Below are 22,689 nucleotides of genomic sequence, written 5' to 3'. Positions count from 1 at the left end.
CGGATGCTTTTCCCTGCAGTCGTCTGAAATCGCCCTCAGTGGGAGCATCAGCGGTGCCAACAAAGGCTAGAAATCAATGCCTCCCCTCCCAGCCCGGCCTGTTGTTGAGCATTTGCAGCGCCCCACGGAACTGAGCACTACACGAGGCCCCAGGACCAGACAGCACAGCGTGCCTTTCCAACCTGGGACCCCGAGGGGCTCGTTAATGGAAGTCGGCAGCCCAGCGGGTGCTGCCCGGCCCCTCAAGTTCCCCTCAAAGCCAAACACGCAAGCATCAGCCCACACTCTTGAAGCCCCTGGAACCAGAGTTCCTCCAGGCCTCGCAGGTCTGCGGACCGGCAGCAGCCGCCTCACCTGGGAGCTTGTGAGAGATGCAGATTCTCGGACTCCACCCCAGACCCACTCAATCAGAACCTGCGTTTTAACCAGAACCCCCGGTGGTTCCGGCTCTCATGAAATCAGCGCACTGCTCAGTGCTTTTCCCGAATACGGTGTCAACGATTTGTCCCGAGACACCCAGCTCCGAGGTGTCCGGGACCTGTGCCCAGGACCTGGGCCTGGCCAGGGCGGACTTACCCCCAGGCTCGACACGGCGCCCCCCGTGCTTCCATCGTCACTCATCTGGGTGCTGCTTGGCTGACTTCAGACGGCACTCAGCTCCTGCCCTCCGCTGGCTCTGGACTCTGCCGTCTGCTTTTCCTCCCAAGATGGTGGGGCAGAGACAGGGAAGAGACAAACGCTGGCTACTGGTTTTTGAGAGGCTCTCCCAGGTGCAGGAGGCCCAGGCAAATCCAGGGACTGGCTGTGTGCCGGGGAGAAGAAAGGCTACCGAGAGTCTTAGAGGGGAGGAGGGCCTGCTCCCATCCCTGACCTAATGGTCGTGAGAAATTCCCCAAACACTTGTTAAATAGGGGCTGCCCAGGGAGAGGCAGTGTGAGATTTTCTCTTCCGGGGGCCATCCGGAGCGGGGCCTGGGGCGCTGGAAGCAGAGGGGCGGAACCAGCTGTGGGGGTGGGGCGGGGGTGGGGCGGGAGCAGGGACTCCTAAGTGGCCCTTGGGTTACACAAGAAAGATTCACTGATGCTAACGATAGCGGGGGCTCGTAGAGCTTGGCCCTGGCTCAGTCACGGTGCTGAGTGCCGGGTCTCATCTCAGCCTCAGTGTTATTTCTGTCTGAGGTGAAACGGAGACTAAGAGAGGTCACAATTTTTTGCCCAGAGTGACACAGTTCAGAAAGGCAGAGTCATCATTGACTCAGTTTCTTTCCTTCCGGAGACTCATCATTCACATACCTGGTTGTTGGGCTCACCTGTCTCTTCTGACCCCTTTCCTTGGACCATGGCTTGTCTGCCAAGACGCAGCTGAGTGAAGACATGAGTGCCCTCATCAGCATCACTTTACGACTCCCAGGAGACTGGTCCAGGGAGATGCAAAGTGCACGTATCAGCTGGAAAAAAAAGCACAACATTAAGAGCTGTGGGTTGAGGTCTATTCAGGGTCTTACTGGAGCCTGGGAGACAGCCTCCCAGATAGCTCTGAGAGACTGCCCTGAAGAGGTATTAGAAGAGCCAGGACGTATATGAAAGTTTTTGGCTGGGAAATGCATGTAGTCAAGCATACATCTTGGTAAAAGATTACTGCTAATCACACAAAAAAAGCCGATCTCTCCAGTTAGTGATTTTAGTGCTTTGCTGTGTATGAGAAGGTGCAAGAATCTAGGGTCATCAAAATTCTTCCTTAGATATGCATCTGGACTGTCTAGGGGCCCATGTACCCAAAACACAGGATGTTTCACCCTGAATTCCTTTCAGGGTGTATTATAGGTCAGGGGCTAATAACTTGATCTTTGTAGGACTGGAATCGTGGGCAACATTTTTTTTGTTTCCACAAGTAACTTCTAGTTCTCTCCAAGAACTTCCAAGACACACTCAATGATTTTTTTTTTTTTTGGATCTGTCTTCTAAAGCAAAGGAAACAAAAGCAAAAATAAACAAATGGGACCTAATTAAACTTAAAAGCTTTTGCACAGCAAAAGAAACCTTTGACGAAACAAAAAGATGACCCACTGAAGGGGGCTGCAAATGATATGACCAATAAGAGGTTAATATGCAACATACATAAAAAGCTCATACAACTCAACATCAAAAAAAATCAGACAACCTGATTCAAAAATGGGCAGAAGACCTGAATAGACATTTTCCCAAAGAGGACATGCAGATGGCCAACAGGCACATGGAGAGTTGTTCAATATCACTAATCATCAGGAAAATGCAAATCAAAACCCACAATGAGAGATGTCACCTCACACCCGTCAGAATGGCTGTCATCAAAAAGACCACAAATAACAAATGTTGGTGAGGATGTGGAGAAAAGGGAACCCTTGTACACTGTTGGTGGAAATGTAAATTGGTGCAGCCACTATGGAAAACAGCACGGAGGGTTCTCAAAAAACTAGAAGTAGAACTACCCTATGACCCAGCAATTCTACTCCTGGGTGTATATCTGAAAAAAAAAGAAACATACTAATTAGAAAAGATACATGCGTCCCAATGTTCATAGCAGTATTATTTACAATTGCCAAGGCATGGAAGCAACCTAAGTGTTCATCAACAGATGACTGGATAAAAAAGATGTGATACACACACACACATGCACACCCCCCCACAATGGAATACTACTCAGCTGCGAAAAAGAATGAAAAATTGCCATTTGTAGCAACATAGACGGACCTAAAGGTATTATGCTTAGTGAAATAAGTCAGACAGATAAAGACAAATACTGTATTGTATCTCTTATATGTGGAATCTAAAAAAATACAACAAACTAGTAAATAGAACAAAAAAGAAGCAGACTCAGAGATACAGAGAACAAACTAGCGGTTACCAATGGGAAGAGGGGAGGGGAGAGGGGTAATGTAGGGGGAGGGGACTAAGAGTTACAAACAATTATGCATAAAGTAAGCTACAAGGATATGTTGTACAGCACGGGGGATGGAGCCAATATTTTTTTATAACTATACATAGAGTATAACCTTTAAAAATTGTGAATCACAATTTTGTGCACCTCTAACTTATATATCAACTATATTTCAATTTTTTTTTAAAGCCACTAAACGTTTATTCCACTAAATGCCCCTCCTGCTCTGAGACCCCACTAGGGCCTCGTTGTGAGTGCTTTTCCGTACCCTGCAGGCAGTGCCCGGTTTGATTTTATCAAAAGGCAGGGCAGACTCTATGGGTCTGCGACCCGTGAGTCACTCGAGGCTCTGCTGAGAAGGGCCACCTCATTTAGCCCCAGATGCGGTGAGTCAGTAAGCACTACTGTTACCTACTCACAGTGTCTTGACCCCATAGCACCAGGAAAACCTTTTCTTCATGGAGCCTGGATTCTGGATTCTGCTCTAATAAGTGATTCTGAGCTTTTTTTTAATTTTGTTTTTTGGTTTTTTTGAACCTACAGGCTTCATTCAGAGTGTGGCTTACTTCTTCCTCCCAAACTCCACCTTCTCAGATGTAAAAGGCGTTCAGCTGTAAGCCCAGGTGCGTGCTAGTCTGGCTCTAATTGGGAACAGGGCAGGCTCTGGGGAAACAGGCCCAGGAGAGTGGTCCCGGGAACGTCTGGTCTCTGCGGATACTGTGGCATCCAAGTGGTCTGCTTAGAATGCCACAGAGCAGAGGGAGGTGCCCTTCAAGGTGTCTGTTGGTTAAAGAAGCTGGAAGCCAGGCAGGAAGGGAAAAGGAAGGCTTTCCAGGGAGAGGGAACAGCATGGGATGATATGGAACAGCATTGTGATATTGTGATTTATAGTGGAAAAGTATGTATTTGGTCTTCCTCTGTTCCTGGCACATAGATCCTAAAATACTTGGAACTTCCTCAGCACTGAGAGTGTCTTTGTTATGTCAATGAGATGACTTTTGGATAAGCCCCTAGGTGAGCCAAGGATGGAGCTGGTGGCCAGCCCAGTGATTAGGGGGTTGGAACTTTCAGTCCGACCCCACCAACCTCCTGGGATGAGAGAGGGGCTGGAGGTTAAATCAGTTACCAACAGCCAATGATTTACTCAATCATGCAATGAAGCCTCCATAAAAACCTGAAAGGACAGGAGAGCATAGAGGCTTGGGGATAACTGAACTCAAAGGGCACGGACTCTCTGTGTCCTTTCCCCGCGCCTTGTCGTGCACATCTCTGCCCTCAGCTGTAATTTTGGGAACAGTCCTTTATCAGGTATGTCTCCCTCCGCCCCCCCCCCCCCGTTTCACTGAGACATACATCACAATATAAGTTGACGGCGTAGAGAATGAGGGCGATTTGCATATATTATGAAATGATTACAGTAGGTTAACAACCCTCATCCTACATGAATGTGTCTCTTGTAAATATTTCTCCTAGTTTGCGGCTCATCTTCTCGTTCTCTTCAAAGTTAATGTATTTTTACCTTTACAAGATCCAGGAAGTGGAACAAAGAAACAAGCAGCATCTTTAAGAGCAAAGTTCCCAAGATGTAGCAATTAAAAAAAAAAAAAAAAAGACTTGAAGGCAGGGCTGCACGGGCTGTGAAGTTCTGCACAAAACCAGGCAGCGGCTCCGAAGGCTGATTTTGGAAGGCTGCTCCCTTCAGAGAAGAGCCCTGGTGCGCCAGCGGTCCCGGGCTGCCAGGGAGCCTTAGCTGCCATCGCGGTGGGTCACAGGGCTGTGACAAAATCGTGCAGGAAGGGAGGCACAGTAGGTGGCCCAGTGCTGGAGTGTCTCACTTGTGCAAGTTTAGCCCCAAAGTGTGGGTCCTTGGAACTTGGATCTGTTGATCCTCATATGGGATGAGGCCTGGGAATCTGTATTCTAACCCTCCACCTCGTCCACAGACACCTGTGATTCTATCAGGCCAACTCAGGAGAAGCTGGCTATGCCAACCCGGCAGCCTCCTACGTGACCACATTTGCTCACGGAGAAGGGCCCAGACGTCGTCTCCAGGGCCCAACCTCACGGAAGGCTCTGGACCTGCGCCCCCACTAGCACAGGTCGGTCTGAGCCGCCCTGCCCCATCCTTCCTCCCCGCACATCCCCCTCAACACACACACATCATGGGCAATCAGTTCACCAAACACGCAAAAGAAAAATAATTCTTTTATTTAATTGAGAGCAGCAAGACTTTGGCCTTGACCCAGACGGTGAGGGTTTTCAGTACAATCTGCACGTGCAAAAAACCGCATGAGATGTTACTGTGGCGTGATGGGAAGTTTGAAGAAAGGTGTTTTCTTGTCGTGGGTGTATGACGAGCTGTCTGCACCCTCAGCCTGGGCCAAGTCCTCATCTTTATTGAAAAACAAACGCAGACAGAATCGACTCAGGAGCCCAAAGAGGCAGAAAGTGCACAGGAGACCTGAGGAAAAGACCAAGCACCCGAGGAGAGAGGGGCACCGGGCTGAGAACACACTGGAACGAGAACTAGCACCTGTTCAGGCTGAGGACACACACCTGTAACCGAGGGGTGAGGGTGGACAGACATGAACCACATGGACAGAAGAGAAAGAACCCCCTGAGGCCGAGCAAAGTGTGAGAGGCTCACAGCTCGTCTTGCTCTGGTCCGAGGCAAGAGCCCCTCCTGGACTTTCAGGAAATGACTTCCTCCTCACACATCCTGAACGCCACCCGCCGAGCTAGACTGACCCGAGAAAGAGGTGATGCTGTGTTTCCAAGGTTCTGCTGCCGTCAGCACCGGCCCCGGGCACTGGGACATGCTCCCCCCACCCCTCCCCAGTACTAACACATCCAGTCATCTGCAGAGACGTGGTGTGGAGCAGAGGGAGTTGAAACGGAAACAGCCAGGTGCAACTCTGGGGTGGTTTTTGCACCCCACAGCACAACAGCAGCAACGAACAGGTGGAAGGAGAATACGAGGGAGGCCCGGGCACACAGAGATGCTCTTCTCGGAGCCCTGACTCCCTCTGCAGGTCCTTCCCGGCTGGTCTGGGGAAACCCAGGTCTCAGGCTGGTTCTGGAGAGGCCACGCCCAGCGGGAGCCGGCATTGCACCACCTGAGCCGAGGAATCCGGGGCCCCCTTCACAGCAGGCTTTATTCCGGCATCATTGTCCCATGGCCCATGCTCTAACTCAGCCGTGAGTCATTTTCTTTTCTGCAGCAAGGAACTTCCTGAATTTCTGCTCCATTCCAGAAGCTAACGTGAGGGTCCTTACCAGTCAGGTGCCCGTGACGTGCTGTAACATCTTCAGGGGAACCAGGTGCCCCGCATATGGGCCGTTTCTGTAAGGAGACTGACCTACTGACAAGCAGCTTTCTGCAGGGCAGCCCAGAGCTTTCTCTGAATCCTGAGGGGATGTCTACCTCTTGCTGATTTTCATAAAACCTTTTTTTAAAGGAAACCCCAAATGAGCACTCTGGACCTAGCTCTGTAGAGGACAAGCCTATTCAGATTCCCCTCCGGTTACAGAGTTTTGCTTTTGGGAGTAAAACGGGCATCAACAATACGGTGTGGCTGCGGTTTTAATCCAGAACCGTATTATAGGTTCAGAAAGTCATTCCAGCTTTGCAGAGTTCTCATGGGACCCAAGGGGGGGGGCATCTACCGGGTAAAATTGTACTTCTCCCCCTAGGCTCACTCCTGGCCAGTGCCTTCTGTGACTTCACAGAGAAACTGTTTTCTGAAATAAGTGGAACGTGTTGGTGGAACAGCCACTTCTCACAGAGATACATATGCTTATTTTAAATGCTTTTTCTTTTCAATGTAAATAATCACCCCGTGATGTGTGTGTGTCAGTTTCCCCTAACCAATTCCCAGAACCTTCACCGTCAGGGAGGAATCAGGATCTGGATGATTCACTCCCTCTCTGGTCACCTTTCCTATAAAACATTAAACTAGGAAGTTGATAAGCCAGGTCCTCCCCCACCCCAACCCTATTTCAGTCTCCACAAGGACAGACCCGGGTGGCAGTGGGGAACCCGGGGGACTCCCTGCAGCGGCCTCTTCCTGTCCTGGTCCAGCTCTTGCCCTGGAGGAGGGACCTGTATTTTAAGTGTCAGGATTCTGGCCCGTGCTTGAAACTCAAACACAATCTCCATCAAGGGCTGGCAGCCCACAGAGAGAACCTGGGAGGTCCCAAGGAGACCGGCTGTCCTGAGCAGCTGTGCTGGGCTGTGCTCACGGTGGTCACCAGGGAACCTCCTGGTTAAAGGTAACTGGCACTTCTGTTGACCAGCAGAGCTATCCAAGAAAAGCCAGGCTCTTGGGAGAATCGCAACACTCTGATAAACAAGGAATCTGCTCCGTGGCGTCTGGTTGGGGACACATCTCTGGTCCCCCCGACATTTTATTTAGGATGGTGCACAGTGTACAAGTCTCTTCATGCTCTTCCCACAGGTGTGGGTCCCTCAAATTGTAAACAGTGCTGCGTGGTCATGAGGCCGAGGACCCCCGGACCACAAGGTGCCCTGATAATGATCACATACCTCTAGTTTCCCTGAATCTCAGTGCCAACCCTATGCAGATGACTACCCCCGGGTGCAGAAGGATGCAGTGTGAGGGGCACGTGCGCCTGAGGTCGAGGAGGTAGAAGAAGCTGAGACTGCGCTGCTCCCCAGCGGGGGTCAAGAGCTTGGCTAGCGGAAGGCCGGCAGCGCACCGACACCCACGCCCGCTCCCTGCAGCCGGCGCTCAGACCGCCGGGCCCCAGGTCATAGCACCCATGCACAGATCTAGGAAGGGAGAAGCTCAGGTGCACGGAAGTTCGCCTGGGGTCCGCGTGGGTCGCTGGGCCTGGCCTGTCTGGGAGGGTGCCAGTGCCTTGGGAGGGCTCTGGGCAGGGGGCTGAGAAGGGCAGCAGCAGCAGAGAGAGAGGAGCCGGGTGCGGACGGCGCGTGTGCAGAGGGCGAACGTGATGCAGTTGGCACCTCCCTGAAACGTGTTCCCGATACCCTGGCCGGGAGAACAGAAGAGGTGTCAGGGCCAGGGCTGGAGCGGGTCTGATCCCCACATGTGAGGGGGCTGGGGAGGGCTGGGACCCCAGGACCTTGCCCTCCACCCCCTGAGGCTGGTCTGCGGTGACCCTGGCAGTGTGGTTCAGCTCGGGGCGGGCCTGAACTTGCAGGTGCAGGTCTCCAGGTCTTCCGGGTGGGGGAGGACTTCGGATCAGTCAACTCCCCTGGGGCTACTCCTCAGCCACTGGGCAGCCGCGCAGCTCCCCCGGGCTGCCCCAGGGCCACACTGACCTCCCACCTCCTCTGGTCAAGGCTCCCTGTGGGCGAGGGGAAGGAGGGGTGCAGCTTGGGCTGGATGAGCCGGGCTGCGCCGGGGGAGGGGCTGGGCAGACCTACGTGCAGAACAACCAGCACCGGCGACTGCACCACTGGGGAGCCGTAGAGGGTCAGGATGAAGCGCACGGTGCTCCAGACCCGGAGGAAAATGAAGATGAGCGGGATCAGGACCAGTTTCTTATCGGCCACGGATGTTTGGCGCTGAAGCTGCTGCGCCTGGGAGATGATGGGCCGGTACTCGGAGAGCGCTGCGTGCTGGGCGGGAACACAGAGAGCTGGGGTGAGCCAGACGCACCTCCCGCCCTGCTCACAACCCTTGCAGGGACAGGCCGGCTGGGGGAGGATGTACGGTGGGCGATGCCTTCTCCCAGGTTCCCTCCTCTGGCCCAGATCCTTCTGATCTCCCGTCTCCTCCATCTGCTGCCTGCTCCACATCCCCACGTGGGTGTCCAAAATGGGTGATGGAGGTGACCTCCACCGTCAAGCCCACTGCATGCTTCCCCATCTCAGCTAAGGGAACTCTGCCCTTCCAGCTGCCCAGGCCCAAAACTTGGGAGCCGTCTTTGACCCTTCTTTGTGCTCCAGCTCACAGCCCATCCCCGGGGAAGTCCTGAGGGCTCTGCCTCTAAAACAGACCCAGACCTGGATGTTCTATCCACTGCCACTGCCGCCAGCCTGGTCCAAGCACCACCACTGCTTCCTTGGATACTTTCAACTGCCTCTTAACTGACCCTCTCCATCGCCCTCCCCACCCTGATCCCTCCCCATCTTAGTCTTATTCTCAAAACAGGAGCAGTGCAGTTCCTTGAAAACTGAAGTCGGACCAAGCCAGTCTTCCACTCAAAGCTCTCGGTGGCTCCCCATTTCACACGTTCCTTACAATGTCCCCACCCCAGTGCAGCTCTGACCTCATCCCTGCTGCTATCCCCCTGTTAACTCCACTCCAGTCACACAGGCTTCCTAATGCCCCAGACATGCAAGGCACACCCCCACCCCAGGGCCTTTGCACAAGCTGCTCCCTCCTTCTGGAATGCTCTTCCCCAGAGGTCTACGTGGCTCACTCCTCACCCTCTTTGAGTCTTTGCTCCAATGTCACCTTCTGGAGAGGGCCTACCCTGATAGCCCTCTTTACACAGCAAAGGCATTCCCCGGGTGGTCCTGTCCCCACAGCCAGCTCTTTATTCCTATCTGCTTTTCATAGCTTTTATCATCCTCCTTCCTACACACCACTCACCCTTGTTTATCAAACCTATTACTCACGATCACCCTCTCCTCCCATAATGCAACCACCCCCCAATCTAGGGCACAGGGCTGCTGGGCCCCACTCCGGCCTGCCCCCAGCAGGGGTTTCCACCAAAGCTGGGGCGGAAGGAGAAGGTGAGCAGGCACCTGCTTTGGCTTCCCTGCTCCTCTGCATGCCCTTCAGTGAGAGGAAAGGGAGTTCCAGATCACAACTGCACTTGTAAAAATAGACGGGAAAAAAAAACCTACTCCAAAACAAAGATGTGGTTTTGAGCCTGGTCATCTGTGGGGACACTGAAGGCCCAGGTTAGGAGAGAAGCCACACACCCTGGCATCTCTGGGCACCCAAGCTGGTGCAGCTCACCTGCTCAGAGCACCTGCCGCCTCCCCTGGGACCGTCAGCAGCACCCAGAGAGCTGCACGCCCCACCCCTACCCCCCAGAACCACTTGGGCGGGGGTGGGGGGAGCCGCCGGGCACCAGCTAGGGCTGCTGGCCCACTCCTCTTAAGAGCAAAGCCTGCTCCAGCTCATTTATGTTCAGCTCTCCCTCCTAGCTGGAGGCAGGAACAACTCATTCTCACCTCCCTGCCCGTGATTATTCCTTTTTTCCGGAAACATTCACAGAGTTGTAAAAGACGCCCCATTCACACTTGTGAGGGTCAGCCTCACAGGCAGGGCCCCAGGCTTCCTGCCCCGCTACAGGAAGGGAAGAAGAAAGACACGCAGCTGGAGGTGGGGTGGGGGTGGGGCTCCTAGGCAGAGCCAGGGGGAGCTCCTGGGAGCTTTCATCGGGGAGCCTGAGACCTTCCCAGGGCCGCAGAAAAAAGGAGATGAGCAGCGCAGCCCCAGCCCAGGCAGGAGACCAACCAGAAAGCCTGAAGAAGACAAAGAGGATTTCAGACCAGTTGGGAAGCCCTGCCAGCATCTCTGTCAACGACTCCAAGCTGAGCCAGAGGAGGGTGGCAGGGAGGAGTGAGAATCAGGTAAATTTTGAAGTACAAAGAGAACAAGTCTGTGTCCGGGAAGACACGGATGGGAGTACAGGGTGCGGATCAGGGTCAGACAGCTGCGGGAGCACCCTGCACACTTGGCAGTGGCAGCTGACACCAACAGCACACCCTGAAAGATGGGGACACACTCTCCTACGACGTCAGCCTTGAAAACTCAGAGCAAAAAGGAACACAGGACCCCACACCAGCAGCAGGAGCTTGGAAGTCTGTCCCCAGAGTGTTCACGGAAGCCTGTGTTACTGCTCCAGCCACGGGTCACATTTTCTTTTCCATCGTAATCACTCACACTTCTGCCTCCTTCTAGGAGGGCAGGACTCACGCCTGAGTTCTCATTACAAACTCCCGGGCCACACAGAGCTTTTGTGCATTGTAGATGCTCAGTAAAGATGCACTGAATAAAATGGTCAAGCAGATCAATGGATGGGCTAACCTGAGCCTTTTTTTGGCAGCAGTTTGCCTGTGGCCAGGAGGAAGCCCATGCTTTACATCTGCAGAACCAGGAGGCCAGAACAAGGGACAATTTCACCAGATTATCAAGAGGAAAACCACTCCTTCCTAGAGCTGCAGGCCAACCCACGTTGTCAGAAGTCTCCTAGACTCCTGGCCAGCCCTGCCTATTAATTTATGAATTCCTGCGAGCCTGAAAAGTCTACCATTTATGGTATTTTAATCACCACGGATAGTGAGGTGAGTTATTTGTATCACTGATTATAAAATTCCACGGCCTCCCCTCCCCTCCCCAGCACACGCCAGTTCCCTTCTTATTGGATACTGCTCATCTTTCATCCAAATTCCTCTCAAGGTTAAGCAACCATGGCAGACTTCCAGGAGGGGGCAGTAGAGAGCTGTGGCTCAGAACACAGGCGGAGCCCTCAGCCTTCTGACTCCAAAGCAGCTCATTCTGAGCTGGGCGAGTTTAGGGGGGCCCCTTAACCTCGGGAAGCTCCTGTTTCCTCATCCACAAAAGTAGGAATCACAGGACCCGCTCCTGACAGGGCTGCGTAATTAGCAAGCCAGACAGCCCACAATTCTCGTAATTAGGTGTGGTCCCGCTGCCCAGCACAGCAAACCCTCTGTCCCTCTGGCCTGTCACTAGGCCTGTCCCCAGGGGGGCTGGCCTGGGACCCCGCGGCCGCACAGAGCTCGGGCGGGGCCCCGAGGGGCACCTACCGCTCTGCCGATGTGCTTCCGGATGAGCAGGTAGAGCACGGGCAGCGTGACGTAGGCCAGCAGCTCCCACAGCTTCCCAGTCAGCAGCATCCACAGCACGCGGTCCTCTGCCTCCAGGTCAATCCAGCACCAGCCCACGGACACGTCCGAGGCGTCGTAGCCGATCTTCTTTAGAGCCACGGCTATTACGGTGATGACCAGCGGGACCCCCCAGCTGAGGAATAAGGAGCAAACGGGAGGCAGCGAGGTCAGGCCCGGTTCCTGGCAGGGCGAGGGCGAAGTGACCGGGATGCCATGTAGACAAGGAGAGCAGTGCCCTCGGGAGTCTGGAACAGACAGTGTCCCTGGAGAAAAGAGGGGCAGGAGTCCTCAAAGCCCCCAACCCCACCCGCCAGGCCCACCCTGAAGTTGTAGAGCCTGGGGAAGGGGACACCAGGGATGTCCCGGCATCTCGCCTGGACAGACACACCCTCCCAACCCCTCAGGTTCTATTTCGAACTGCCAGGCTCCTTGGAGGCCGGCTCTGGGATGCTGTGGCCTGGGAACAGCTGGCTCCTTCCTGCACCCAGGGGCCTGCAAACACCAGCCCACGTGTCCGGGCCTCATCCACACACCCTGCTGACAGTCAGCCCTCCCTGGCCAGCCTGGCTCCAGGGGAGCACGCCCTGGTGGCATGGGGTTGTCTGGGTGGGGAATTCCAAGGTCCTGGGCGCCTGCAGCAGGACCTGGAAGGGTGAACATGGGCTCGGGGCAGACACACCTCCTCGGTCCTCAGGCCCCCTTCCTCTATGGGAAGGGGGTGGGCCCTGGCAAGGGTCAAAGGGGACCCTCTAAAGCAGAAAGCCCAGAGCAAGGTCTCCCTCTCAGGGGAGTGCTGGGCTGACTTTTCAAGAGCTTAACGCAGTGGCAACACAGCCCGGGTTAGAGCCGAGCCCCAAGGCCCGCCCCCCAGTGCTCCCCACATCAGTCTCTTTGCAGAGCCTTTTAAATCAGGTAGCGAGACACACAGACACTACATGGCCACCTGGCAGGGTGGCGAAGAGCTTGGGCCGTGATGCAAGGGGCTGGGCGTGCTGCGTCCCAGCCTGGCCCACCTGGCTGACCGTGGCAGTGTTTTTCTCCACCAAGTGGGAATGATCACAGAGCCTCGAGCACAGCGCCGCTCCGGGTCACCACAGGAATAAACTGACCAGCGTTACGCCCAGCACACGAGACATGGTGAGTGTGTCTGTGTTGATGACCGCTGTTGTCAATGAGTTCTGACCCCACGTCCCAGGATTCGGGCCTGTGGTGCAGGCGCCAGGAATGTGTGAGGCCTGTGCGGTCCCTGCCCCCAGGAAAAGGACACATGGGCCTACGTCCCGGCCCAGTTACCCACAGAACAAGCAGTGAACGGGACAGTGTCATCAGTAAATGAAAGGGAGGAAGTTGGCTCTCTTGGCCTGGGAAGGACGGGGTGCAGGAGGCTCTCAGAACCACCTGTCCCCTCGCCTCCGCAGCCTCCACAGGAGGGACAGCGCAGCAAGTCCTCCTCGAAGTCACAAAGGCTCAGAAGGGGCAGAAACCCTACAGGAGTTAAAGGGTTATGAGAAAGGTACCAAGTTACACTTTAAAATGGAGTGTGTCCATTTTAAATGCTAGTCCTATGCAAAGTTATTCATCTGGTAAGTTTAACAGATATTAGTGTCAAGCTATTTTGCCTTAATAAAGGGTTACCGTTTTAAAACTCAGGCCGTCCTGGGATTTTACACAGGTCAGCTGTGAGCTCCAGGAGCCTGTGTGGGTTCACTGCTGTTTATCTCGGCATCTACAACAGTGCCTGGCACGTGGGAGGGGCCAAACTGGGACCTGCTGAATGAATGAGTGAGTGAGTGAACGAATGAAGTTTGAGCCAAGTGACTGAGACAGCTTCCCCAACTGACTTCCTAAATATTCACTGCAAAGACATTATGCAAAGGAGCTAAAAGGCTTTTCAAGAACTGCATCTGAAATCCTGAAGTCAGAGGTGGGCTTTCTCATCACTTCACGGTTCACAGGGTTCCTCTGAGGAGTTCTGGGAAGAGGGGAGCGCAGTGCGTAGGGACAGTCACCCGGCAGGACTGGAGCCGAGGATTCCCACTCAGGCAGGAAGGGAGAGCAGGGTGTGGCAGGAGGAAGGGGCTCCTGTTCCTCCTCGGCATCCCTAGGGCCCTTAAGGGAAACCCGGGGACCACAGGGTGACAGCCCCACGGTTTGCAGCTTTAGGTCTGTCATACGAAAGCTGCAAAGTGATGTGTTTCCTCTGTGTCCCGGAGGTGTGCCTGGAGCTGAGTCTGTGTTGGGAAACATCCAGAGGGGAGCCCAGACAGACAGACAGCTCTGACAGGGTTAAGACCAGGGGTTGATCAATCAGAGTTGCTGTTTGAACTTAAGCACAGCCAGCAGCTCTACGGGGGCCAGAAGCTGCCTGGGGAGGCACTTAGGTGGGGGTGGGAAGGAGGGGTAATCTCACGGAATGGAGTGGGAGGGATGGTCCGTAACCCAGCCAAGCAGGCTCACCCAGACTCATAATTTGCGGGCACAGACAATGGGGTGCTGGTGATATTTCAACATCAGAAAGACGTATATGCACAAACGTGTGTGTGGATGTATACACACAAACTATGAATTTTACTGACATCAAGGATGTGAGGCACACACTTTAAAAATAATAATAAAATGCACGTAACCCCCTCTTGTCAATTCCATGCCGCCAAGTGAGGCTCACACGATGCTGCTGCTGCTTTTTGCCAAACTCAGGTATCCGCAGCCAACCTGTGGCCGCAGTTAGCAAATGAGGGTGGCTCCATGACGTGAAGGTGGGCGGTATTTCCATCCTCCTTAACCGGTAAGATGGAAGTGACATGAGGAAGACCTGGGGAACAGACAAAAGCTGGAACCTCACCGGGTCAGCATGAGGTGAGCAACCTCTCTGTGGGTCAGGTAATAATTTCCCAACCCTGGAAGAATATGTCTTCTATTTTCCGGCTCTGAGATCCTGCCCCTTCTCATCACCTCCCGCTCAAATACCCAGCTTCCTGCCTGCCCTCATGTGGCTGCAGCCTCTGCATAAGTTCAGAGATCAGTAACACTTTTATGTTTAATCTTTATATTTGACATTTTCTCTATCACTTCCTTAAATCTAGATCAGCCGTCCAGCAAACTACGGCCCTCAGGCCAAATCTGGCCCAAGGTCTGTTTTTTTTCAATAAAGTTTTATTGGCACACAGCCATACGCACTGGCCTCATGTTGTCTATGACTGCTTTCAAGCTGCAAGAGCTGAGCTGAGCAGCTGCAGCGGAGATCACCTGGCCTGCCGAGCTGAAAATACTCACTATCTCGTCCTCTACAGGGAACAGTTTGCTGCCATCTGCTCTGCAAATCAACAAAATAATAATTAGGACTGAAGGAGTTTTGAATATTTACTAATTTTGTTTTTAATGTAATTTATTTAATTGTAAGTTTATATAATGTAACTTTTAATGATGGTGGTATCCAACAATCAGCCCACAAAATGCCCTGAAATTTTGCAATCGGGTCCCGCAAGCTGGCTCCAGGACACCATGGGACAGAGGAAGGGAACGGTAGGGAGCTGAAGCTGCCCCAGGTTCTGGACCCAGAGAGCAGAATGAGGAGGAAGTCATTTCGGCAAGCTCAGATAAGCCCAGCTCTTCTCCGGCCAGTGGCCACCCTGAGATGGAGGTGGTACGAATCTGGAAGGAACTCTACAAAGACACCTGTGATGTAATTCCTGCTTTCCGTAAATGCATACTTCTAATTTCTGACATGTATCACATAAGAGTTTTTACCCCTCCAAAAAAAAGAAGCCATCCATCAAAAAATAAAATCAGAACGAGTAAGATACAGCTCAACAGCACGTGTGAAACAGACCCAGGGTTTTAGCTGACCGTGACCGAGAAAGTCGTGTGGTCAGAGGGGTCGCCCTGACGCCCAGATGTTGAGGGGGAGGTCAGCCGGCAAACTGCCCTGCCTCCGTGCGGACACCTGTGACCCACGTGCTAAACCTGAGACTGGGAAGCTGGCACCAGAGCCGGGCCTGGGAGGAGACGCAGGGCCTTGAGCTGTTCCGGAACATTTAAAGACTCTGAGGAGGTCCTGCTAGTGGGGTGGAGTCTGGTGGCCGGAGGAAAGGGCAGGTGTCCTGCTCAGTCAGAAAGCTGAGGGCTGAACTGGCGGCCTCCCCAGAGGGAGTGTGCCGGGGGCGCTGGGAGAGGTGCCGAGGAGGGACGTGGTTAAAGCAGGTGACCAACAAGGCCCCTTTGCTCCAAACCTGTGACTCGGACTGAGAAGAAGCAGGGCTGGGGTCACCTAGATGCAGGGGGTCAGAAGGCCATTCTGAGCAGTATCCCCCACTGGGAGGGGCACCAAGAGCTTCTTCCGGAGGTGCCTGGGCCCAGCCCTCACTTGTGTTCTGCGGGCTCTGTTAGGGCAGCCAGAGCAGACGAAGGTAGAAGCTCCTACCAACCGTGGGGGAGGAGTGCTCCCTGGCAGGGCGCAGTAGCCCAGAAACAGGGGACCCCCTCCCACCACAGCCAGGCTGGCGGAGCTGGGGGCCCTCAGGAAGCTTAGAGGAGGGGGAAGCCCTTCAGACTGCTCATGAGCTCGGCCCCTGGGACTCAGCATCCACTGTGTTCCTCGGTCTCCCAGAGAGAAGCTGAACCACTGTGGGATCAGCCAGGTGGTGAGCAGGCTACGTCCCACACCTGGATTCCCTGGCATCTGTGAGGTGAGCACGAGAGGCGGCCAGTGCCCACAACAGCAACACTCTGGGTTTCCCAGTGGGTCCCCAGTTTGCCCAGCTGGGCATCTTCTGGAACCTCTCCCACCAGTCAGAGGCGGGGGGACACCCGGGGTGACATAGCCTCCCCCATCTCGTGGAAGGGGGCTCATGGTCTGCTCAATACACCATTGATTCCTGCACTTTCTCCTCACCCCAAACCTCCCCCTTCCTACAGATCTTTGTGGGGTGGGTGGCACCTGCTGGGAAGGCCACAAAAGGGTCTTCTCCCCCAAAGAGCAGAGCCTGGTCCAGGTGCCCGTGGCCTATGAAAAGCCTTGAATGTTAACATGACCTCAGAATGCCCTGATCTGCTTGACCATTTATTCAGTGCATTTTTATTGAGCATCTACTATGAACAAAACTGTTAGCAACAGTGTGCCAATTTAGAAAGCTCTTGGGAGCCAGACAGAGCCTGCCGGAGGGACCCAGCTGGGACGCAGCTGCGGGCAGCAGGCCTGGTGAAAGGACTCCAGGGCTCGGCTGCCTGGAGGTTTCTGTCCGGAACAGTGGGCTCTGATTGTTAAGCATGGGGCAGAGGGGCCGGCGTGGGAGTGCAGGGAGTCGGCCACTGGCCAGGCCACCACCAGGGCCTCTGAAGCTCTGGCCACAGGAGTGGGGAGGGATGTCCAGAGAGACTTTTAAACACTCGCCCCCAGGGCACCACCTTCTGCAGCCCCGCTTCCATGGGCGCCCAGGAGCTCCTCAGAGATGCTTTCCTGCCCACCTGGGCCCAGGGAAGGGCCAGTAGGATCTGACTTTGCCCTGGAAGGGTCAAGGGGTAGCCACTGGTGCCACAGTGCAGCCCCTGCAGTGGGCTCCCCTGAAAGCAGTGTGGAGACCTCACGCTGTAGCAGTGCCCCCAGGAAACGTCTACGGGGGAACAAAGCCAGTTCAACTCTTGTTATTCTGGGGAGGACTGACCGACGTGGGGTGCTTCTGTGTCCACCCCCTATTCTGACCCTGCCCGCTGGGGCCCTGCCCGGCCCTACGGTGGGCCACTTTCTGCTTAGAGAGCTTGCAGGCTTTCCCCTCTCTGGGCCCATAGTTCCCCTTTTCTCTGTGATGGAACTTCCCACGCCTCACGGGGGGGGGGGTTCATGGTGAACTTGGGGTGCCATCGACTCTCTTCTTCCAGAACCCCCCAGCAAATGCCAGAGAGTGGGTGGGCACGTGGGCCAGGGGTCATGCCCACACCTCCTCCCACTTCAGTGGGGCCAGAAGAAATCCTACGACGGCTCGAGGTGGCCAGCCCGGCCCAGGCCCTGACTTCTGACTCGGTGAGAGGAGGCACCCCTGGCCTGACCTCCCCCCACGCTCACAGGACACACCAGTGGGTGCCTGGCACAGCGGTGGCCAGGGGCACACAGGTGGGGAGACAGTTAATGACCCTGCCGGCTCGGTTCAGAAGGAACCCACTACCTTGCTGCAGGGGGAGAGGCGCTAACGACTGCTTCTGAAAGGCAGGGCACCTTCTGCAGGGGGACAGAGATGGTTTCAGGCTTATCTTATCAGAGGGGAAGTGACCCTGCCCACAGCAGCTGCCAGCTGACCTGCTCAGCACGTTCTTAGGCCAGCACTGCAGATAGATGGCCACAGATGCCTATCCAGTGGATGCAGAATTCGGGGCACTGGTATCATGCTGCCTCCACAGCTAAGATGCAACAGAAGGGGAGTTAATACAGGGCTTTCCCTCCAACACGGGATATTCTCACCCAACCTTAAAAATGCAGCAACAACCAGAAGATTCACCTCCAAATACTGTCGGCATCAATGGTTGTGCAACCTTTGGGCAAAAGTCTGAGGACTTACAAGAGGTCCTCGTTAGTTACAAAAGGAAAGCGAAGCTGCGGTGGAGAACCGGCAGATAACATGTTGACCCAGGGGTCAAAGTGAACATCACCAGTAAAGGGACAAATCAAAGTTGTCGGGCACTGCTGTGAAAGAAGCGAGAACACGTTTCCTTGAGATTCCAGCCCAAAGTGCAGATCCTGAGTCCACTCACGAGAAAGCATCAGGCAAGCCAGGCAGGGGACATGCTGCAAAGTAACAGGCCTGTTCTCTTCAAAAAGATCAAATGTGAAACCCCAGGGAAGATGGAAGAAATATTCCAGATGAAAGGAGGGTAGAGAGAGGAAAACGAAGTCAACGCATAAGCCAGGACCTTCCTTTGCTATCGGGGACCTTATTAGATGACTCACAAAACCTCAATAAACCTGCAGTCAGACACTGGCATTGCTCCGTGTTAATCTCCTGCTTTGAGGAGGTGTGTGTGGTTATGCAAGAGACTATCTTTGACTTTTAAAATAAAGACACACTAAAGGATTCAGGAGTTGGGGGGCATCAGGTCTTCAACTTCCTCTTAAATGGTTTCAGAAAAAAAAAATCAGACAAGGTAAAGCTAACATGGTAAAATGTTAATAATGGTAGAAATCTGGAAAGTTAAAAATAAATTATTTCCAAATTCTCTCTCAGTTTAAGAAATTATTGTCAAGGCCTGGAGACAAGATGGAATCCTAAAATGAGCACTGACCTTCGAGTTCTAACTCTGAGCTTCCCACTAACAGCTCATGCAGCCTCGGGCAAGTCTCATGGGCTGTGCCGGGAGCGTGATCACCTGGAGCACCCGGGTTACAGATGACAGATGAGCTGAGGAATGGGACCTCACTTTGCAAGACCTCAGGGGCCTGATGCAGCTTGTGATGACATGCAGTGTCCCTGAGGATCAAGTCTAAGCTGCCCACTTTCCCCAAATAGATTTAAAAAAAAAATTCTTTCTGTAAAGGACACTATGTCAGACATTATGATGGGCCCCCCGGGGCCGTGCAGGTGCTTTCTGGGAACTTGCACGTGAGCACCACTCTCTCTAGCCTCCTGCTGTGCCTGGCTTTTTTTTTTCCTCCCCACCCCCCACTTAACACTGTAGCATACCAGTTAAAAAATATATGATTTAATAGAATTCACGGTCAATATTTAACGGCAGTGCAACACTTCCAGGTGAGGTGAAGTCTGTAACTTACCATTCCCCTATTTTTTGGACATTTAGGTTGCTTTCAAATTCTTACCATTAACAGTGCCGTACAAACTCCTCTGTACATCCGGCTTTGCATGCAATTTGGTTTATCTCCTTAGACCAGGTCCCTATAAATAGGATTACTGGGATCAAGGGGTATGAACCAAATACTTCCTACATGGATTATACCAATTTACATCGCCAATAATGATGTACGAAAACACCAGTTTCACCTGCATTTATCACATCAGTATTCTTCCTCGCTAATTTTTTCCTTCTAATTTAATGAGAAAATGATACCTCACTGTTACAACGTGTGTTGTTTTGAGTTCTCATGCTTTTACTATTGTTAGAATGTCCTTTGTCTATTTATCAGGATATGTGTCAGTTTTTTTTTAAAAATCAACTCATAAAAACTCCTTACAGACTAGAGATATCAACCTTTTGTGTTGTCATATTTTAAAATATTTTCCAAGACTGAAAGGTTTAAAGAAGAAGACTGATTTCCAGTCGTTTGAAAAGATTAACCAGTGGGTGACTGTGTCGCCTGTGTCTGAAGATGAGATTCCCACACTGAGAGGTCCTTCAGCAGCAAGAAATTAATCCTCCAAAGAAAGTCGCTGGACAGTCCTTAGCAAGACAGTCTTGGAAGATCTAGGTCAATACACGAGCCTGTTGGACAGGTTTTACCAATTCTTAGATGTGCAACGTGCGTGCTAACTTCTGAAAGGGAATAAACTGCCAAAGCTCCTTACTAGCTTGGATTTAGGAAACTTTTTTTTTCTTTTTAAGAAGCACGTGGGTCACATCCAACAGACAAGATGAACAATTTGCTTCTTTTTTTATGGCCAGAGAAGGCCACGCAGACTTTCTTAGGCCTTCCTTAGGCATCACAGAAAACATCCCCAGAAGTGAACAGAAAGAACTTCCAACTCAGGGTTCTTAGGAAATTTGTCTTTTCTACAGGAGCTGCACCAGGCTCTTTATCACTTAAAAAATACATTGTATTCAGAATTTTTCAAAAGAGGGGGGAAAAGAGGAGAGATTCTTGCAGAGTCTTGGCTTCTTCTCAAGTGCACGTGCGCCCCCCCGCTGCCCACACCCACGCAGCCTGCCAAGGATGGGGTCTCGGGAATGGACCTGGAGACCAGGAAGGATGCAGAGAGAGGAAAGGCAGTCCTGCTTGGTGGGCCCCCTGAGGCACGTCTGAATGGCTCTGGGCAAAAGTTTTGACTTGAACAGCTGAGAAGCAGGCCATTGAGTTTCCCAGGGACTGAATGGCCTCGATCCAACAGCTCTGAGACCTGGAGGTCAAGTGACTCTTGCAGGCTTGTGACCTCACTGTTGTGACACCCAGGTGACCTGTCTCTACCAAAGTGCTGACTAGCCTCAGTTTCTTGGAAAGAACTCAAGTATTTAACATAGAGGACCTATAATTAGGGCAGCATTTGGTGCACTTATCTGGAAGGAGAGAGGATAGAAGCTCTATAAAATTGCTGCCCTGGGTTCAGCACAGGACACCACCAGATGTCTGAATCTTGAGATTAACACCAGGAAGGGGCCAACCTTCCTCCATAGGTGAGGGTTACTTGGATGAGACACTCCAAAGCCAGGGCAGGACAAGGCCTTGGTTTTCTCTACTCTTAGAGACTTCAGGCAGCTGGCAGCCCTCTTCCAGACCAGCCTCTGCCACTGACCTCAATTTCAGAGCTACTGAACTCTAGAAAGTAAAGATTATCTAGAACAGCGATAACAAGCGACTGGGGCCTGATTTAGAGATGGGCAAAGATAAAATAAACAAGGCTGTCCCTCCTAAATGTTTTAGCTGAAGCAGTGTGTCTGGCAGAGGGCTGAGTGGAGGGGCAGCCTGGGAGTGGCTCAGTGCACCACACCTACCTCGCCAGCCTGGGGCAGCCACCTAACTTATCTCCCAGCCCCGATCCCAGGTGCTTCTCCCCTTGGGCAGCGGGGATGACCAGAACGCAACGAAGCAGGAGACGTAGGGCCTAACGTGCCTTCGCCAGCTCTCCAAGTGCTTCCAAGTTACCAGGGTCAGGCTCTGTGGGCCAGCTCTGGGCCCCCACCCTCCAGGGGCTGCGCTGAGGCGCCCACCTCCTCGGGAGGCTCAGGCTGGGGTCGCCTCAAAGGAGCACCCTTGCGGAGAGGCTCAGGAATGGTCCATCTCTCAGGCAAGCCTGGCATCATCTCGCTGGCCCGCTAGCCTAGGGCGGTCGCGGGGCATGAGGAGACTGCCCGCTGGGCGCCCGGCCAGGGGTCTCGGGCTCGGGCTCGAGGGAAAGCAGCGCGGCCGCCACCCACCTGACGATGTGGAAAACCCAGAGCAGGCGGCGGGCCTCGGGCCCGCACATGGAGCGGACGATGCTGAGGTACAGGTAGAGGGCGATGGCCACTGTCCAGAAGAAGGAGCTGGTGCTGGCGAAGGTGGAGACCGCGCCCTGCAGCACGCAGTCCCACGAGGAGCCCTCGAAGTCCTGCAGAACCCCGTAGAAGTAGGAGGCAGCCGAGAGCAGGTCGGCCAGCGACAGGAAAAACAGCAGGAGCCGCGCCCGGCTGCGCAGGTCCGGCCACAGGGCGTGCGTGGCCACCAGCAGGCCCGAGCCGAGCGCGGAGAGCGCGCAGGACAGCAGCACCACGGCGCGCTCCGACGGCACCAGCACGGTGGGCGGCGCGGGAGGAGGCATGGCCGGGCGCGGAGGGGGCCGGGGCCGGGGCGCCGCAAGGCCAGAGGTCGGGCACCGTGCACGGCCGCCGCCGCTGTCTGGGCACCCACCCGGGAGCGGCTCTCGTACCGGCCCCCGCCCCGCCCGCCCGCCCGCCCGCGCGCGTCCCGGCCCCACCGCCCGCGTCCCGGCCCCTCCTGACTCCTCCGGGCCCGCGCCCTCCACGCCCCACCCCATGGCACCCGCGTCCGGACCGCCCCCGCGCCCCGCCCCGGCGCCCCGCCCCCGCTCTCACACCACGCCCCTGCGACCTCCACGCCCCACCCTGTGACCCCCACGTCCCGGTTGAAGCCCTGTGCTGGACCCCTAAGCCCCTCCCATGAGCCCTGTCCACGCCCCAGCGCCGTGTCCCTGCGGGCGCACCTTCTACCCTCCTTCCCTATCCTCCCAACTCCCCAGCACCACCCCCGTGCCGCCTCCCCAGCCCTC

General features: G+C 54.2%; 2 protein-coding genes across 5 annotated transcripts in view; both read right to left on the bottom strand.

Moving 5' to 3' along the window:
- The window catches only part of LOC105106993 (solute carrier family 2, facilitated glucose transporter member 5), a 28,755-nt gene extending 27,807 nt beyond the window's left edge, over window positions 1-948 (bottom strand). For 2 of the 3 annotated variants that reach the window (XM_011000795.3, XM_031464000.2), the window contains exon 1: window positions 577-948. In XM_011000795.3, coding sequence (XP_010999097.1) covers window positions 577-621 — 45 coding nt within the window. In that variant the 5' untranslated portion in view covers window positions 622-948. The remainder of the gene's footprint in view (window positions 1-576) is intronic. The other variant, XM_064494091.1, reaches the window with a different exon arrangement.
- A 6,339-nt stretch (window positions 949-7,287) lies between these two features.
- GPR157 (G protein-coupled receptor 157) lies at window positions 7,288-22,341 on the bottom strand. 2 transcript variants are annotated; one of them, XM_064494087.1, is made up of 4 exons: window positions 21,839-22,341; window positions 11,690-11,903; window positions 8,323-8,521; window positions 7,288-7,928 (listed from the first exon to the last, which is right to left on the bottom strand). In XM_064494087.1, exons 1-4 carry the CDS (start codon window positions 22,219-22,221, stop codon window positions 7,465-7,467), a joined length of 1,260 nt encoding a protein of 419 aa, XP_064350157.1. In that variant the 5' UTR covers window positions 22,222-22,341; the 3' UTR covers window positions 7,288-7,464. The 2 variants fall into 2 exon arrangements, with proteins under 2 accessions (XP_064350157.1, XP_031319861.2); XM_031464001.2 differs by having other exon boundaries at window positions 7,590-7,928; window positions 8,327-8,521.
- Between the last annotated feature and the right edge of the window lie 348 nt (window positions 22,342-22,689).

This window comes from Camelus dromedarius, chromosome 14, assembly GCF_036321535.1.
Source record: "Camelus dromedarius isolate mCamDro1 chromosome 14, mCamDro1.pat, whole genome shotgun sequence".
Lineage (NCBI taxonomy): Eukaryota > Metazoa > Chordata > Mammalia > Artiodactyla > Camelidae > Camelus > Camelus dromedarius.
This window is presented reverse-complemented; position numbering and strand designations above follow the sequence as displayed.

What these genes read in the sequence shown, in the direction of transcription:
- GPR157 (XM_064494087.1), bottom strand. Translation starts at nt 22,221, where the DNA reads ATGCCTCCTCCCGCGCCGCCCACCGTGCTGGTGCCGTCGGAGCGCGCC. An exon ending in GGAAGCACATCGGCAGAGCG is followed by an intron (nt 8,522 to 11,689) that starts GTAGGTGCCCCT and finishes GTTCCCGCCCAG; the next exon opens with CACGCAGCGCTCTCCGAGTA. An exon ending in GCTGGTTGTTCTGCACGTAG is followed by an intron (nt 7,929 to 8,322) that starts GTCTGCCCAGCC and finishes TCTCCCGGCCAG; the next exon opens with GGTATCGGGAACACGTTTCA.